Source organism: Polyodon spathula, chromosome 14, assembly GCF_017654505.1.
Source record: "Polyodon spathula isolate WHYD16114869_AA chromosome 14, ASM1765450v1, whole genome shotgun sequence".
Taxonomy (NCBI): Eukaryota; Metazoa; Chordata; class Actinopteri; order Acipenseriformes; family Polyodontidae; genus Polyodon; species Polyodon spathula.
The window spans coordinates 29,658,457-29,677,329 of record NC_054547.1 but is presented as its reverse complement, the minus strand read 5'-3'; the positions used below and the strand labels follow the sequence as shown (position 1 = coordinate 29,677,329).

The following is an 18,873-nucleotide window of genomic DNA, read 5'->3' as shown; positions in this document are numbered from 1 at the left end:
ATGTAACAAAGTACACAGAAGAACATCCTTTAGTACCCTAGTGGAGTAAGAAATTATATTTAGGAAGAAAAATGAAAAGCTGTGGCTTCAATTTTAAAAACTGGCTTGGAATGTCAACAATTCAAAAAACTGGCAACGGTTGTGTGGAGCTGGTATGCAGGATCCTGTAGGTTTCAATTACTGGATATATTTCTGAAGAGGAAGAGGTGTTTGTTGTGGTGTGATAAAACACAGTTTACTTTTTGAAATGTTGACAGTAGATGGTTTGCCTCGAGACAGCAGATGAAGGGTTATTCCCCAGGCTACATAATCCAAAGTCAAGCTGCAGGGATCCATGTCAGCCAGTTGGTGGGAAAGATCTATTTCATCTGGGAAAACACTCTGTAGGTGTGGGTAGTTTGAAATCAACATAAAAGTGGATATTCACATTCTAGAAGGAAAACAGCACTTTAAAACTTCTTGCAAGAACTGAAACTTAAATATGGCATAACCTTAATCTCACTGAAAGTAATTTAAAACATAGTGAATAGTAACTGGTTCACTACTGGGAATGCCTGTACTTGTGTCTTTGAGCTTTTGCAATGTTTAGTATTTTGTGACCTCATAGTTGCCTGGCTCCTTTTTCTCATGAGACATCAAGGATAGACGGTTGGCTGATAAAATGCCCCAGTAACTTATGCACAAACAGAAATCACTTTTCCAGTTCTTTGTTATGAAAACTAAAAATACCTTTACCATTTTAGAGTACTGAATACATTTTGATGAACTGGTTTAGTCCTCTTCTATGATGTCAATCAGATGAACTACTTATTCTGGTTACCGTCGAGTGACTCCGTCCTAATTAACATATTGCCCTTCTGTATAAAGCTATTTTCATATGAACTGATGTAAATGAAATCTCTGGAAATGGAAAATGCATTTGTGCAGATGTGGTATCTAGCCATTGTTTTTTTAGTAGATGCTGTTGAAGCAGAAGAAATATTATTCTATGTAACAAACCCTGACATTCCAGTGGGACTGGTAAAAGCAAGCAAAGGAGCTTTCGCTTTTACATCTGCTGCAGGATATGGAAAGGAAAATCCTAGGTATTGTACACATGAGCAAAAAATAAATAAATAATGTAATCTCTCTTGCAAATACTGTATATACAATTAAGCTCAGGGGATACAGCCCTGCTATGTACACTCACCAGAAGCTAAGCCAGCCCGTACAATATTGTATTTTTATCTGCTGCAATGTGAATACAGATTAAGACATTTCATAAAATAGAGCTGAATATATTGTTTGATTCAACGGATAAGGTACTTACTGCAACTACAAGAAAGATGTAAAGAAAATCCGGCACAAAGCACAGAGCAATTCTTTTGAATGGGAATGCCCACACACTGCCCTATACATTATGCAATCAGGAAATTGATCGCTCAGCCTGCACTTTATGCTCCTGGATATTGGTTACGTCTGTGTGTTGTTGATGCCCTGGGTGATCATTTTTCTTGTGGTCCATCCCTCTCAAATGATTCCTTGCGTCATGTGATTTGCACCCCACTTCTCTGTTTACAGATTCCCCTAACCACAGTTGTTGGGCAGGGGGTGCTCTGCATTGTAACTGTTAAGGTAAACTGTTACAGCAGTTTTAAGGTATTGCACTACTGTAAAGTGTATTAAGATTTGAATTCCAGTAAAATAGCAGCTATTGTCTGTACAAATTCAAATTACTATACATTTCCTGCAGTTATTTTGGGGTTTTCTGTGTTCATGACAAAAATATAAAATACTAAAAAAGAAAACCTAATAAATAGCAAACGTTTTGACTAGAAATCTTTTTCAATGTCTTCAAAAAATATACTGTGCATTCCCTAAGTGTGTGTAGCAGAACTGTGTAACTGCCACTTTACATCACTGGCCCAAAGTTGAGGGTGATGAAGGAATGCTTAAGGAAATTGTCTCCCTTTTAATGAAACTGAGTATTATTTAAAGAACACACTGTATTAAAACAACTAGTGCTCTCTTTTGAATGCAAGCTTCAACTCTAGTCTGAGGGTTATAAAAAAAGACACAAATATTGTGATATATTTGACGGTAAAATATAGTACCCAATGTAGTGTTTTTGCTCTAATTTAACTACAATAATTTGTTTTCTGTTGCAGATAATTATCGAACACCACCATCAGTTTGCCTGGGTGGCGTGGTTTACTGAAATCTTCATTGCTGTCAGTATAACAGTCTCATTTCTGGTACTCGGATCAACAATAAAGCATACCTGTATGTATTTGTAGGTTTTCTTATGTGTGCCTTTAACATGTGTAACAATGCAATAGTTAGTTTTTTTGAGGGTTACAAAAACATTCACATAAGTACTGCACACCACTCAGTTATTGCCATCTACAACAGGCACATTAAAAAAAATAAATAAATAAATCTTCATTTTGTGGCTATAAGATTGATTAGAGAAAGGCCAGGGCTATCTTAACGTTACACAACTTGCAAAGCCTTTGTTCCTTATGACTTTAATTTCACATTATGTACATGGCTCAGCTGACCTCTTCCTCTGATTATGCTCCTGGGCTGCAGGCACTTAGAAGCACAGACTACATTGGGAGGATATTCAGAGTGCAGGGTCTTTAAATACAAATAGCTTGATATTTGCTGCTGTATGAAAGTTTACCATGGCATTTTTGCATAGTGTCTTTTCAGTTTTAATTCACTTTTCCCATGTTTGTATTATGCATTTACCAGTTTACCATGTTTATTAATATGCTTTACCATATCTCGCTATTGTTTACCATGCTTTCACTGTGCTTTATTTCACCTTGCTATGCTTTTACTATGGTAAACCCATTAATAATAATATAAGATGTTTTCTTTATTAATACATTTATTCAGTTGTTTTGTTTTGACTAAGGCCTTCTATTTACCTAACCAGAACCAATGTGTGTAATTGCCAGCTATTTTGAAGGGTCCAGTTTTACAGCAGTTCTCGACAGAACATGTAGTGAAAACTGTAGATACACACAAGTCAGCAGTATTGTGTTATTGTTAAATGTGAATTCTCTTTTATGTTCCCATTTAATTCCCATACATGTCTTTAGAAAAATATATTTCAGCATTTAACAGTTAGTTATATGGTAATGTTACATTCAGCTGTACACTGTTCTGAAACCTTATTTAATGTGATTGGTTTTGATTAAATATGGTCCTTGCTTTCCAAAACGAGATGTTTAATAGCTTTAAGTGATCTCATTAGTGTGAAATGGTGCAGAAGCTCTTTCTAAGTGTTCATGTTTGGCTGCCTTTGGCTGGTTAATTAATTTGAAGTTGGTGCAGCAGTTACAGCAAGGTCTTAGCATCTGTCATTGAGAGAGAAAATAACTGTATATTATCCTCAATTTAGGTAGTGAGGTTGTTTTAAAACCAACATTTCTCTTTATTGTAGTCGGTCTTTGGAAGTAAGTCAAATGCCACATTTTCAATCAGTTTCTTCTGTTGTTTTAGTTGAAGGCTGGGTGAATTCACTTTGGAGTAGAAAGCTAACTGAATTGTCTGGTAACTGTGAAAAAGCTTTGCCACAACTTCAGAAATGCTGTACCCTAAAAAGGTATGGTGCTTATATCTTAATCATTTCAGGGAATTACATTTATATTTTAAGAATCTACAGTATTTACTTTGTGTTAAAAACTGAGAAATAACAAATGCCTTATGCTTTATTTTTTTCAATTTGCTGCTCGTTTTAAGATTGAGATTTATACAAGCAAAAACAGATATTTATGAAAGAAAAAATATAATGCTGTGCCTTGAAATAATTCTGCATTTAAATATTCTTTTCAGTGTGGTTCATGGATGTACATGTCTCGTGGCATTTGGTATTATTTTTATAGTAGCAGAAAGTGATCCAAAGGTAGGGTAACCTTTCCTTGCTTTTTTTTTTTTTTTTTTTTTTAATAATTGTGAAAATGTCTCTGTTTGGTTATAATACAATTATCAGACTTCAGTATCAGTTTTGCAAAATATTGTTACCTTGGCATATTGAATTACTTGTAGCTATGCAGTTCTCCATATACATAAAAAAAAAAAAAAAAATTGGCATTTCAAAATCTAACATGAAATAATACTGTACTACTATTATGGCTTCCGGTAGACTTTTTGCAATACAATTGTGTAGTTTCTTTGATTACGTGATGTTGAATAAAAGATCTAGATAATTCACTTTTCTTTTTAATTGCGTCTCAATCCTATAATTCTAGGTGATGCAAAACCTTTGGCCATAGCTGCAGAAGTTAACTGGTGCACTATAGTAGAATTCAGTAAAAGCATGTTAACAAATCAGTTATGGTAAAACAAGGTCAATTAGAACAAAGAAATAGCATTGTTGTTGGGGTGAGTGAAAATGCTGCTAGTAATCTAAATGAATTAACTGCAATTTCATTGTCTGCAGGGATTTGTTGTAATGCTGGACAAAGTAGCTTCTTTCACTTTAAATCTTGAAGCAGGGCTCTTCATCTTCTTAATGCTGAGGAAATCTAGATCAGAGCCATTCATGTAAGTTTTGTTATTTAAATTGACCTTGTAATTTAAATGTACTAAAATTAGCCACTGTAATTAGGCAGTCTGCTGAATTAAATAGGAGTTCTCATCAGGCTTCCATCTGTAGTGGCGTGGATTTAAAAAACTATTCATATTTTCAGCAATATCTGCCTTATGAATAAATGAAATAACCTTTTGCAGTTGATTGATTTATTCATATAAACAAACAAAATGGCTACAATTCAATTAAGCTGCTTTCCAGTATTTACTAATATAGGCTGGTTGTGATATAAGCAGTGGTAATTCAAAACCAGTTATCACTGTAATTGTTTCTTTTAAATAAATAATGTACTGTTCCTTCTTAGGCAGTGTTATCATTAATTAGGAAAAACAGAGTTAGACTTAATTTTGAACCACTTGTCATTGCTATGCAACATAGCCTAAAATAAGTTTACTGACAATGTGTTGCACTGAATTGTTGCATGATATATATTATCAACAAACAAACAAGCTGGGCAATTACTGTAATTAAATCTGTTTATCAAAAAAGGAAACAGGCAAACAGCTTCAAGACTTAAACAGATTTAGTCTGTTTTACTTCTCAGTAGGTTGCTGTAACTCTCAGAACTGTCATGTTGAATTATAATATTATCTTAATTGGTAGTGTTTAGTGCACAGCAGTGAATATTAGCACTTGCTAACAGCAACAATCTGATTGCTACTGGTTGGCAGGATTGGAATAGGTACAAGTTGCTAAAGCGATTGCTTGAAAGTAAAACTAATGATTGTAGATACAACTAGTTGTGCAACGGCAGGCAATTTGTAACCAGGTGATGTGATGCTACCTTCACTGAGATTATTTTTATTGTATTTTTAAATGCATGAGACAGCACTCCTAAAAACGATTAGGTAATCCTGCAACACATGCTGAACAAAGGTCTTGAAAGCAGTTTATCTAATAAACATCATCAACTTTTCCAATATAATGAAAATGGGTGATTGATAGTTATGATGTTTTCCTATTTTTTGCAGGCATTTTTCTGTGCCTTTGCCAGTAAGTGAAAGACTGTTCACTTTACACTGGATTTTGCCAGTTTACTTTCTTTTTGCAGTGGGTTATGATATCTTCCAGTCCATGGGTGAAGTGGCAGAAAGCTGGATTCAAACACAGTCCAACACTTCCAGAGAAGTACAATTGATGCAAGAGCCTTAATGCAAGAAGCAATCATCTATATTTTATCTTTGCTGAATGTTACTGTGAGATATACAGTAGAACAAACTGAAATTATGCTGTATAAATGCAGTATAACTATGTCAAAAGAAAACTCAGACTATTTAAAAATATATAGCATGGTATGCATTTAAAATGCAAACAGGGATACTGTGATGCTATGAACAAAAGAACATAGTTGAATGTCTGTCAAACACTTTTCTGTATTAGCATTATCATATATGATATGACATGTCATTGTTTTAATTTATTTGAACAGAACATTAAAAAATGTATATAGTTAAGATGTACAGTATGTAAGGTTTTACCAAAACAAATGCATGATCAAGCAAGACAAGCCAATAGACAAGGCTGACTTAACATTCCAGTGAGCTTTTGCTGATTTTATGATTTTGCTATTTAAAGTGTAACAAAACTAGAAAATTAAGTCTACTATGAATAAACCAAAATGATTGATTTAAACAGACATATGATCATTATCATACATACATATTTTGACTACAAATGGAAAGTTCAATCTTGTTCCATTCTGATGCTTAGGATGACCTTCATCTGTGAGTCACAGCATCTTGAACAATTCTGTATTTACTTGTTACAGTACAAGTGAGGTCATTCATAATAAAAGGATCGTTTTATCAAGGGCTGTAGTGATATTTATAAACCAGAAGAGTAAAGTTCAAATACGTTGAGTCCCGAGATAAAATTGCCATTGTAGTTTTGTACTTTCTGTTGTAATATATAGAGGTAAAATGAGTAAAACAGAGATAGGACGTAACATTGTTTTTAATGTATTTGAACAGAACATTAAAACAACTTGAAACCTTTTTCAACATACAGATGGGGGTATCTGTGTCAATTTATGTAGCTGTCAATACTCTTCCATTTTTCCTTCAGACTGACGGGATGAATTGTGCCAAGATGAGGTAAGTGGTATTTTGCAATGTCCCCCAACTTAATTCAGGAAACCTTAATTTTTTTTTTTCAGACATTTGTCAAAGTCTCGTGACGGTTAAGAAGTAAATCAGTATGATAAACACTATAGGCAAATTGAGCCAGCCTTGCTGGAAGACCGGCTGATTAACGTGGGCTCATACCACCCTTCAGAACCAGTTGAAGCTTTGGGAGACAATAGGAGTGCAGTGTCATAAGCATGTGCAGTATCGTCGTGGACACCCGGGAATGTCCTACAAAGAAAAGCTTTACAAGGACAAGAAAACAAAGGCGCAGTGCACTAAGTACAAAGCTTGGCTGTGTATCAAGAGCAGTTTGGATGACTAGATCTGACGGCACACTGAAAGTGCTGGAGGGACTAGATTTCAGGCGTGTACTGTAACATTTACCTTGAAATATAGATTTACAAATGCAATGCATTGTCTGCCGGAAGTGAACAGGAACTTAAAACTTGACTGTGGAACTGTCAAATTCAGGAACATATTGAGTAAATAACAGGTTAGTGATTCATGCTTTTAAAGATACATTTCTGAGACCATTAAAATCAGCAATAATTATACTGGCTGACTAAAGGTAATACATTACCCAATGTAATTGTATGCAAGTAGAGATGAATTAAGGTAATAAAAAAAAACAACCACAAGGATAATATCAAAATATATTTTATTCTGGACCTCTTCAGATCTGATTCAAATTATAACCGTCAGATCAATACAATGCAAAGGGAATCTAAAACAAAAAGATTTGATTTTAATAATAGAAATCAAAATAGTTGGCTTGGGCAATTTTTTATGCAATGTAGAACCCAAATGCATTATAGAATGTGGTATTTACATGGTCCAGGACATTATGGTACTTTTAACTGTCTCTCTTTTCTTTTTTGCTTGAACAGCAACAAAGAAATAAGAAACTAGAAAACAATTTAAAGAGTACAAAAACTGTTACGGGCTGGTGTTACACACCATTGGTAGAGAATAGGAAAAAAATATACTTCAGGGCAGGTTCTCAAACACAAAACAAAACTAAAAACTGATTTATAAAATACCATTCTACTGTCACAGGTGCTACTTAAATTAACTACAGTGTCCTGCAGTTCAAATGTATAAGCTGTAAACTATAAAAAAAAGAATGTATACACTCAGTCTGTACAACAATTTATATAAATGTGTATTTAATAACAAAAGGCTTTTATAAATATTTTTTGGTAATTTTTTTTTGTGCTCAGCATGTATAAAGGACTAGGTGCTAGACAGTTTAAGGTCAGTTATGGTATAGGAGTTCAACCGGACCACTTTACACCATTCAGATACATCGATCTATATACTGTGCATTTCATATTCTATGCCCCAAATCTTTTTAACCTGAGCTGAGACTGTCTAATTTAGTGTTCATTGTTATTACATTAAAACCTGTCTATCAAAACTGGATTACAACCACTACGGTATTACTCTTTTTTCACAGATGTCTTAAGACTAATGGATACCAGAAACTTCAAGGCTCTTTGATGCCTCTAATATGTAACCAGCAGCTAGAGTCAGTTGCTTACAGCATGGGAGTGACACATTTGACTAACACCCAGGTCTTTTTTAAATTAAAGTTCACATGCAAACGCAAATTGATAAGTACACAGAGTAAGGCGTTTAAGCAGGATACCAACAGCAGATAATAACTGCATCTGGCTCTCCTCCTGAGACACAGTCTTGTCACAAGCAGTATAAATATAGTTTGTTATACTTGTATCTATATTTCTGTTACTTTCCATTCTACTTATGTTGCCACATAGGTAAAACCGGCTTCTTTTTTTTTTTACATCATTTTCAAAAATAAATAAAATAAAATAAACTTGTGGGGTACTTAATTTTACTATGACTGTCGAATGGTATTTTATAAAAGACACTGTCATTTTTGTGATTATCCCAGATGATAATTTTGCTATTGCATGGAAACGACTTTAATGTTCACATAATGTACATATGTAACACACAGTGTAATATGTGTTTGGAAATGTATACAGATTTCAACTAAAAACTACCCTTACAAATGGGCAGTATATAAAATCATATCATGTGATGACAGTTACAATGTTGATCCATGTCACAGTTACCAAACACTTTTTCCCTGCCCAAAACCAGACTTGCTTTAAGTGTCTTTTTTTTAAACTTAATATAGAAAAAAAGATACATATGTCTAAACAAAATGTTGCATCAATTATGTCTTAATTGGGAGGGAATTTTCATTTTAAAAAGCAAAACTACGAATTTCCAATTTTTAGGACTTTAAAAAAAGTTAATTAAAAACATATGACTAGGCAGAAGAATAGTACAGTTACAGTGCTCAGAAAGGTAATTTAGAAAAGGCTAGTCATTTTTGATTGTTTAAGCAAAGGCAATACAGACAGCAGTCCCTAGAACCACCCTTACCCAGTTCTCTTAACCAATTAGCATTGTGTTGAATGTTAAATCTCATTATGCTAGCGAGGCTACAGCATATAACATTACAAATCAAAGTAATCTCACTAAAACTGAACATGTAGAACCCAGCACATATTTGAAATGCATAAAACATCCTGGGAATGAATCATTAAAAAAGGAAACTCAAAGCAAGTCTTCACCTTTCCTTACAACAAATTATATAAGGACCTCCATGATGCAATGGCATATTGGTTTTATAATGGCCTGTACGCATTTTGTAAATGCCAAAAAGGTATCAGTCATTAATACTGGAATCTAGTTACTCAATGACTCATCTACAGTTTACTAATTGCTACATCAGAAAACCTTTGTCCAGAAACTTTTTTTCTTTTTAAAATGCACATTTCTATAATGATATTGTTATATCAATAGTGCACAATCCAACCATACTTAAAGCATGGTCAAAGCAAAAGGATGCATAAAGCATCTAATCTAAACTGTTGTGCCCATTTTGTTTATTTATTTAATCCTTTAAGTTCAGTAGAATTATGTTCCCTTTAAAAAAAAAAAAAAAAAAACTACTGCATTTAACTGCTATCAGAAAAACCATAACTTCATAACTACCACTGATGAATAAGTAAAGTGAAACTGGAGTTTTAAGAATATTGGAGTCCCCCCCACAACGTTTTGTGAACCGCATAATACAGTAGCAGACTTTTTTTTTTAGCTGTTTTCTGTCTGAGGAGCAGGAGGGGGAAAAAAATCATGCAACTGTAAACTAAACTGCAGAGCATTTAAAAGTAAAGTAACTAACTGCCGATATGTTTGCACACACAAACTGCTCTGCCAACAAGATCAAGTTCTGTATTGAATTGTTTAAAAGAAAACATATCTTTCAAATTTGGTACATACACGGTCCTCATTCTGCTTCATTAATATAAGTCCCTTTTTTTATTCTGTTTTTTCTTTGTGGGTAGAAAATGTTCTTGTTCCGAATAAAACAGGCTCGTGAGAGGATTCAGCCCTCCTAACTTTGTCAGGGTCTCTGTTTGGCTCTAGTGGACAGGCCATGGTTCAGATGGGACTGTAGCAGTACATGGGGCAGGGACAGTCATTTTGGCTATGTACACATTCATAGTCGGTCCATGGCTTCCAACTAGCAGCGTTATTTCCGAAGATCTAATACACAAACCTGAAAAAAAGGGTTATATTTTAGATATTAAATAATTTTATAACCGATGCTAACTTCTACCTATACAGTACATTTATATCAAAGTTGCCAACTGTCCGTAAATTTACAGACAATCAAAAAAAAGAGGTCACATTTTAACATGGTATATTTGTATAGCTTTCCCAATCAGGTTGAATTAATTACACATTATGTGATGAGAGTTAAGTTTTTTTTTTTTTTTTTTTTTTTTTTTTTTTAAAAGAATACCAATTTAATAACAATACTATATTGAAATTAGTACATGTTGTTCAACCAAGTAGCCAAAAGCACAGCAGGCTCAGGATCTTGTGGCTAAGCTTTCTATTAATGCCATAACAATTTTTTTTCTCAGATGAACCTTGTAAAAACAGACATAGGAAATCAACTGTCTACAGCCATTCCAGATCGAAATTCTGACTATCAAGGCTGTTGTTAAAAACACTAGCTTCAGACCAACAAAGCAAATGATCCAGTCTGCAAATGTGTCCATGTATGACCATAAATAAATAATACCTAAAGAAATGGAAGTACATAAAAATAGCCTATTAAAGTCATTCATTTTTTCAATGATATCATTTTCTTTAAATGATATCATTGAAAAAAGGCCACTGATTTATATACTGTGTTTGTTTTTCTTCCATCTAAAATACAGCAATTAAATAATAACATTTTACAGAACACGCTGCAGTGTTTACTAGAAACACATTACCTTTGCTCTCAGGTTCTCAGGTTGTCCATATCTCAGCAATTTTTTTTCAGTGTATTGCCAATATGTTTTTACTCACATAGGCAAATAAACTAGATTTTACTCGGGAATGTTTGCCAGCAGAAAGTTCATACTCCCTCTCACAACAATGCTGGTGCTGATTGAAATGCATGGAATATTGTGGGAACAAAGCCAGCATAGTTGCATGAGGGAGTATGATCTGGATACACTGCAATTTTTTTTTTTTTTTTCTTCTCCTGGGAAACACTCCTGAGTAAATGTTAAGAAATATATTGGAGAGTTCATTTGTAGCCCACTGTGTCAAAAGATTTGGCAGTATGTTTAAAAATATAATGGTGCGATATGGGAAACACAGAACACGCCAAAGGTAAACTGCTGGATTTTCTGTTACACTTATTAAAAAAAAAAAAAAATCATATTGGCCTATGAATAGAAATGACAGCTGTTATATCAAAAGCTTCTTTTTTCAAAGTTATGTTTTAAACAATTCAAAAAGATGCATCTTGTATGACATTTAAACAGCTCACATTCAGACAACTGCAAATATTAATTTTTGTACTGTACTAGAAGTAAACCGTAAATCTGATAATATGAGACGATTAGGGACTTACTGATCCATCTGATGCACTTGCTCCAACTTTGTCTCCTGCTGCATTCCAGCAAACCTCAAAGATCCCTCCTGTTCCCCTGTAACTATGGACTAGAGCACCCGTCTGGAAAATCATAATAATTCACTGCCTTATTAACAAGCCAAGTACTACAGCATTACAGTATACAAGAAATGTTGCAAATTTATGAAAAGACAAATATACGGGTTGACAGCTTTGCTGTCTTATAATACGGTAGATAATATAAACATAGTATACCTGTGTATTCCAGATGTGTACACATTTGTCAAAAGAGCCGCTGGCTAGGTACCTGCCATCTGGGCTAAAGGCTACACTGTACACAGGTTCCTGATGTTTGGTCAGTGTGTGGATGCAGATTCCTCGGTCTACGTCCCATAATCGAACAGTAGAGTCAAATGATGCACTGCAAAATAATTAAAATATTTATGAACTGATGTTTTGAACAAAGTACAACAACATTTTAAATTACAAAATACAGCACCCAAATAATATAATTTTCTGTAAGTATACCTTGCTAACATAAGATTGGCATTTGGGTTGTTGGTGCCAGGTCCTGTTGGGCTCCATTTGATAGTGTATATCTCTTTGTTGTGCGCTTGTAAGTCATGGACACAGGTATCCTGTTTCATGCTCCATATCTTGAATAAAATTAAATAAATTATAAGACCTGCCTATAATTCCTTCAACACATTAAAAACAAGGTTGGAGAGTTCATCCAATGTTAACCACAATTTTTAAGAAATACTCACTGTTGATTTTAGAATATCGCAATTATTTTTACATTGAAAAATAATAGTACTGCCATGAGGTTACCTTTAGGGTCATGTCATCAGAGCAGGATGCCAGCAGGTTACCAGTTGGATCCCACTTGATAGCATTAACTTCATTCTGAAACAGAAAAGGAGATCCATTTTAAATGGTCTAATATATCTTTTCTTGCATCAAAAAAGAAAAATAAATATTACAACCAATGTTCCCTCTGAGCACCGCACACGCTCACTTCATAATATCTCACGCACAGCACTCCTCTAGCTTTAGGACCCTACAAATATGTTTTTTTTCTGAATATAAATGCTGCACTGCCGTGGAGGTATCAATCACCTGCTTTGCGTATATCAGTTTGGACATTGAGGAAATTCTATAGGTTAAGAGAAACAAAGAGCTACCTAGCAATAGCCAATCATGTGTGTTTTAAGACAAGCAGTGCCCACACACTGATCTCTCGACACAGTGTAAAACTTAACACTGATGAGAAGATATATTATGGTTATTATTATTATTATTATTGAGTCTTCCCAGCGACAGCGAGTGGGAGAAGTACAGGCGTGGAAAAGTACAGAGCAGTTTAGAAGCAGTAAGGAGAAATTGCATCTTTAATTGCTTTAATCAGAAAACACAGGACATTGGGGAAACACAGCAGCTCAAAGTCAAACAGCCGCGTGTGTTTTTCTGATAACAAACAAGCTGAAACTCGGAGCAGCTGATTCAAATTCAGCGCCGTTCTGAGACACGGGCGAGGGGAGGGGCCAACAGCACAGCAGAACAACGCAGTTAAACGAGGCAGTCTTCCCAGCGACAGCGAGTGGAAGCGACAGCGAGTGGGAGAAGTACAGGCGTGGAAAAGTACAGAGCAGTTTAGAAGCAGTTTGAAAGCAGGCTGACAACTAAACTTCAACAAAAAAAAAACCCTCAACATGGTCTTCAAGCCAGTAATCTGTGACACCTGCTTGATGTGGGAAATCCGAGAAAACCCAGCGGAGCTAAACCAAGTGTGCGTAAAGTGCCGCGCGATCCAGGACTTGCATAAACTAGTAAGTATGCTAGAAATGGAGCTGGAAGAAGTGAGACAGCAACAGGATCTTGAGGAACTGGCACACCCACAATTCATGGAAGTCTGCATCACCCCTAACAGACTGAAAGCCACCAGGGAGATAGGTCAGAACAGCTGGGTTCAGGTAGGCAGAAGCAGGGAAAAAAAGAAACTTCGTCAAACACAACCACCAGAAGTCAAAACAACCAACAAATTTGAGTCACTTCATAATTTTGATGAGCAGAACCAACAACAAGAGAATGAAAGGAACAACATCCACATCGGTACAAACAACATTGGAAGAGACAGACCAAAATCCCTGCAAAACAAATTCAGAGAGCTAGGAAGGAAATTGAAAGAGAAAACCAAAACTGTGGTATTTTCTGGTATACTACCGGCACCTTGCAAAGGACCATATGGACAGCTGGAAATAATTAATCAAAACGCATGGCTGAAGACGTGGTGCACACAGGAAGGCTTCACCTATCTTGATCATTGGACCACATTCTACAACGAGGACTATCTGTATAGACGGGACGGACTGCACTTAAATAACAAGGGAACCAATCTACTTGGAGAAAAGATCCTCGAGCAGGTTCAGAAGCATTTAAACTAGAAAGGAAGGGGGGAGAAATCAACAAAAAAACAGAAGGGAGACCGCATCAAAACAAGAACAACAACTCAGGTAAGACAACCATTAAATGTATTTATCTAAATGCTAGAAGTATCAGAAACAAAATTCTAGAACTTGAAGCTACTGCACTAACAAGTAACTATGATGTGATAGGTGTTACAGAAACTTGGTTGTCTGAGAGTGATGGGGACGAATATAATATTTGTGGGTATACACTGTATAGGAAAAAGACAGGCAGGACAGAAGAGGAGGAGGGGTAGCGCTACACATAAGAAACAGTCTTGAAGCCCAGGTGTTAAACCTGGACAAAGAAAATAAAGCCAAATCAATATGGGTCAGAATAACAGACAAAAATTCAAAGGGCATAATAATAGGAGCATGCTATAGACCGCCAGATTCAGACGGTGAGCAAAATAATCTGTTATACAATGACATTAGAAATGCGTGTAGCAAAGGAGAAGCCATACTAATGGGGGATTTCAACTTCCCCCATATAAAATGGGAAAACCCGGTGGGTAGCACGAAGGATGAAATTGAAATGGTGGAAATGACAAATGACTGCTTCCTAACACAATCTGTCAAGGCACCGACTAGAGGGGAGGCATGCCTTGATTTAGTCTTTTCAAATAACGAAGACAGAATAACTAAAACAGAGGTCAGAGAACCACTGGCAAACTCAGACCACAACATGGCCTCATTTGAATTTGGAAAGTAATGACTAAAGCTAAGGTTTACAATTTTAGAAAAAGCCAACTACGAAGGTATGAAACAGAGACTAACAGAAGTAGATTGGAGTAAAATAGAGAAAACACCCACAGAAGAAGGATGGTTATTCTTCAAAAATGTAGTACTAGAGGCGCAAAACAATTACATCCCTAAAGTAGACAAATCTAAATGTAAAACTAAATTGCCAAAATGGTTTAATAGATCAATTAAAAAAAAATATTCAGCGAAAAAAAGGCACTTTACAGAGCATTAAAAAAAGGACCAAAGAAAGTACACAGAAAGAGTACACGGAACTGCAAACGCAAGTCAAAAAGGAAGTTACAAAGGCCAAGAGAGAAACAGAAATGAACATTGCTAAGGGAGCTAAAACCAATTCCAAAATGTTTTTCCAATATTACAACAGCAAGGGAACATTCAAAGAGGAGATTAAATGTTTAAGAGATACAAATGGCAAAATCGTAGATGAAGAAAAAAAATAGCAAATATATTAAATGATTACTTTTCACAAGTTTTTACAAAGGAAGATACTGACAACATGCCCCACATGTCATCCAGTTCCTATCCAGTTTTAAATAACTTCAGCATAACTGAGGCAGAAGTGTTAAAAGGACTAGGAGCTCTTAAAATAAACAAATTCCCCTGGGCCAGATGAGATCCTCCCAGTAGTACTCAAAGAAATGAAAGAAGTAATTTACAAACCGCTAACGAAGATCATGCAGCAGTCTCTTGACACAAAATACCACAGTTTTGGTTTTCTCTTTCAATACCGACAGACTGGAAAATTGCAAACGTAATACCGATCCACAAAAAGGGAAACAAAACTGAACCAGGTAACTACAGACCAGTAAGCCTGACTTCTATTATATGCAAACTTATGGAATCTATAATAAGATCCAAAATGGAAAATTGCCTATATGGTAATAGGGTCCTGGGAGACAGTCAACATGGTTTTAGGAAAGGGAGATCGTGTCTAACTAACTTGCTTGATTTTTTTGAGGATGCAACATCGATAATGGATAATTGCAAAGCATATGACATGGTTTATTTAGATTTCCAGAAAGCTTTTGACAAAGTCCCGCACAAAAGATTAATTCTCAAACTGAACGCAGTTGGGATTCAAGGAAACACATGTACATGGATTAGGGAGTGGTTAACATGTAGAAAATAGAAAGTACTGATTAGAGGAAAAACCTCAGAATGGAGTGTGGTAACCAGTGGTGTACCACAGGGATCAGTATTAGGTCCTCTGCTATTCCTAATCTACATTAATGATTTAGATTCTGGTATAGTAAGCAAACTTGTTAAATTTGCAGATGACACAAAAGTAGGAGGAGTGGCAAACACTGTTGTAGCAGCAAAGGTCATTAAAAATGATCTAGACAAGATTCAGAACTGGGCAGACACATGGCAAATGACATTTAATAGAGAAAAGTGTAAGGTACTGCACGCAGGAAATAAAAATGTACATTATAAATATCATATGGGAGATACTGAAATTGGAGAAGGAATCTATGAAAAAGACCTAGGAGTTTTTGTTGACTCAGAAATGTCTTCATCTAGACAATGTGGGGAAGCTATAAAAAAAAGGCTAACAAGATGCTCGGATACACTGTGAAAAGTGTCGAATTTAAATCAAGGAAAAAAATGTTAAAACTGTACAATGCACTAGTAAGACCTCATCTTGAATATTGTGTGCAGTTCTGGTCACCTCGCTATAAAAAAGATATTGCTGCTCTAGAAAGAGTGCAAAGAAGAGTGACCAGAATTATTCCGGGCTTAAAAGGCATGTCATATGCAGACAGGCTAAAAGAATTGAATCTGTTCAGTCTTGAACATAGAAGACTACGTGGCGACCTAATTCAAGCATTCAAAATTCTAAAAGGTATTGACAGTGTCGACCCAAGGGACTTTTTCAGCCTGAAAAAAGAAACAAGGACCAGGGGTCACAAATGGAGATTAGACAAAGGGGCATTCAGAACAGAAAATAGGAGGCACTTTTTTACACAAAGAATTGTGAGGGTCTGGAATCAACTCCCCAGTAATGTTGTTGAAGCTGACACCCTGGGATCCTTCAAGAAGCAGCTTGATGAGATTCTGTGATCAATAAGCTACTAACAACCAAACGAGCAAGATGGGCTGAATGGCCTCCTCTCGTTTGTAAACTTTCATGTTCTTATTATTATTTTGGACTGCATGTTAAGTTACAGCAACGAACACAAAGGAAAGAAGAAAAGGTAGGCGGGTATGACACTGTTGCAAAGCTAAGCGGTATTTTTTATTTAAAAACAAACAAATGGGAATAAATTGTATATTTTTTTTTAGTACATAGAAACATAAATCCCTACAACACAAGTGACCACATTATCTTAAAACTCAAAGAGACGGCAACATCTTTACACCACCATTTAAAATAAAAAATAATACAAATGCAGAAAAGTTATGTTCTAGTAGTACGTAGACTTTCTGATACCTGCATTGGTGTGTGCTTCCTGCGCTTCTCTTTGCTCGTAGATAATACTGTGTGTGAGCGTGAATTATTTCTGTGGTTTGGTAATTAATAGGAAGGCGCTGAAAATCTTGAACATTTATAGTACCTTGTTCTTGCTGATATTTTCTTTGTGGGTAGAAAATGTTCCCTGCATTTAATTTATACTTACTGTGTGCCCTTGGAATGTCTTGATGGGTCTGTCCTGTCCCAGTTTACAGACATGGATGCACATGTCTGTACTGCATGAGGCAAATGTGTTGTTACTTTGCCAGTCAACATCTAGTGCTGGTGCTGTGTAGAAATAAGAAAGGTTAAAATATTATTATTTTAAATTAACACACACACTTCAATGTACAGTAGACCCTTATTCCGTGTCAGCATTTACAGCATGTAGTAAAATTATATAAATATGACCTCATTCTCAACTTTTGTAGGCTTCTTCAGCCACATAACAGACCAAGCTAATTAGAAATGCAATGACTTACCAGAGTGGAAAGGGAACTGCTGTTTGGCTTCTCCAGTCTGTGCATCCCAAATGATTGTAGTCTGTGGACAAAACAATAATAATTTTGAGAAAATAATTATATATAATATATATATATATATATATATATATATATATATATATATATATATATATATATATATATATATATATATATATATATATATATACACACACACTACCGTTCAAAAGTTTGGGGTCACTTAGAAATTTCCTACTTTTCGAAAGAAAAGCGAATTTTTTCTCCATTAAAATAACATAAAATTGATCAGAAATACAGTGTAGACAGTTAATGTTGTAAATGACTATTGTAGCTGGAAACTGCTGATTTGTAATGGAATATCTACATAGGCGCACAGAGGCCCATTATCAGCAACCATTAGTCCTGTGTTCCAATGGCACGTTGATCATTAGAAAACCCTTTTGCAATTATGTTAGCACAGCTGAACTGTTGTGCTGATTAAAGAGCAATAAAACTGGCCTTCTTTACACTAGTTGAGTATCTGGAGCATCAGCAATTGTGGGTTCGATTACAGGCTCAAAATGGCCAGAAACAAAGAACTTTCTTCTGAAACTCGTCAGTCTATTCTTGTTCTGAGAAATGAAGGCTATTCCATGTGAGAAATTGCCAAGAAACTGAAGATCTCGTACAACGCTGTGTACTACTCCCTTCACAGAACAGCGCAAACTGGCTCTAACCAGAATAGAAAGAGGAGTGGGAGGCCCCAGTGCACAGCTGAGCAAGAGGACAAATACATTAGTGTCTAGTTTGAGAAACAGACGCCTCACAGGTCCTCAACTGGCAGCTTGATTAAATAATACCCGCAAAACACCAGTCTCAACGTCAACAGTGAAGAGGCGACTCCGGGATGCTGGCCTTCTAGACAGAGTTGCAAAGACAAAGCCATATCTCAGACTGGCCAATAAAAAGAAAAGATTCAGATGGGCAAAAGAACACAGACACTGGACAGAGGAAGATTGGAAAAAAGTGTTATGGCCAGACGAATCTAAGTTTGAGGTGTTCGGATCG

General features: G+C 35.6%; 2 protein-coding genes across 6 annotated transcripts in view; one reads left to right on the top strand and one right to left on the bottom strand.

Moving 5' to 3' along the window:
• si:ch211-51h4.2 overlaps positions 1-8,615 on the top strand; it is a 77,563-nt gene extending 68,948 nt beyond the window's left edge. The window contains exons 9-13 of one of the 3 annotated variants that reach the window (XM_041270287.1): positions 2,148-2,262; positions 3,493-3,595; positions 3,826-3,895; positions 4,433-4,536; positions 5,554-8,615. In XM_041270287.1, coding sequence (XP_041126221.1) covers positions 2,148-2,262; positions 3,493-3,595; positions 3,826-3,895; positions 4,433-4,536; positions 5,554-5,734 — 573 coding nt within the window. In that variant the 3' untranslated portion in view covers positions 5,735-8,615. The remainder of the gene's footprint in view (positions 1-2,147; positions 2,263-3,492; positions 3,596-3,825; positions 3,896-4,432; positions 4,537-5,553) is intronic. The other 2 variants (XM_041270288.1, XM_041270289.1) reach the window with 2 other exon arrangements.
• Positions 7,350-18,873, bottom strand: part of LOC121326785 (F-box-like/WD repeat-containing protein TBL1XR1) — a 67,042-nt gene continuing 55,518 nt past the window's right edge. For all 3 annotated transcript variants that reach the window (XM_041270284.1, XM_041270283.1, XM_041270286.1), the window contains 7 exons: positions 17,824-17,884; positions 17,508-17,629; positions 12,494-12,568; positions 12,191-12,318; positions 11,918-12,083; positions 11,663-11,764; positions 7,350-10,306 (listed from right to left, as the gene is read on the bottom strand). In XM_041270284.1, the coding sequence (XP_041126218.1) occupies positions 10,280-10,306; positions 11,663-11,764; positions 11,918-12,083; positions 12,191-12,318; positions 12,494-12,568; positions 17,508-17,629; positions 17,824-17,884 (681 nt within the window). In that variant the 3' untranslated portion in view covers positions 7,350-10,279. The remainder of the gene's footprint in view (positions 10,307-11,662; positions 11,765-11,917; positions 12,084-12,190; positions 12,319-12,493; positions 12,569-17,507; positions 17,630-17,823; positions 17,885-18,873) is intronic.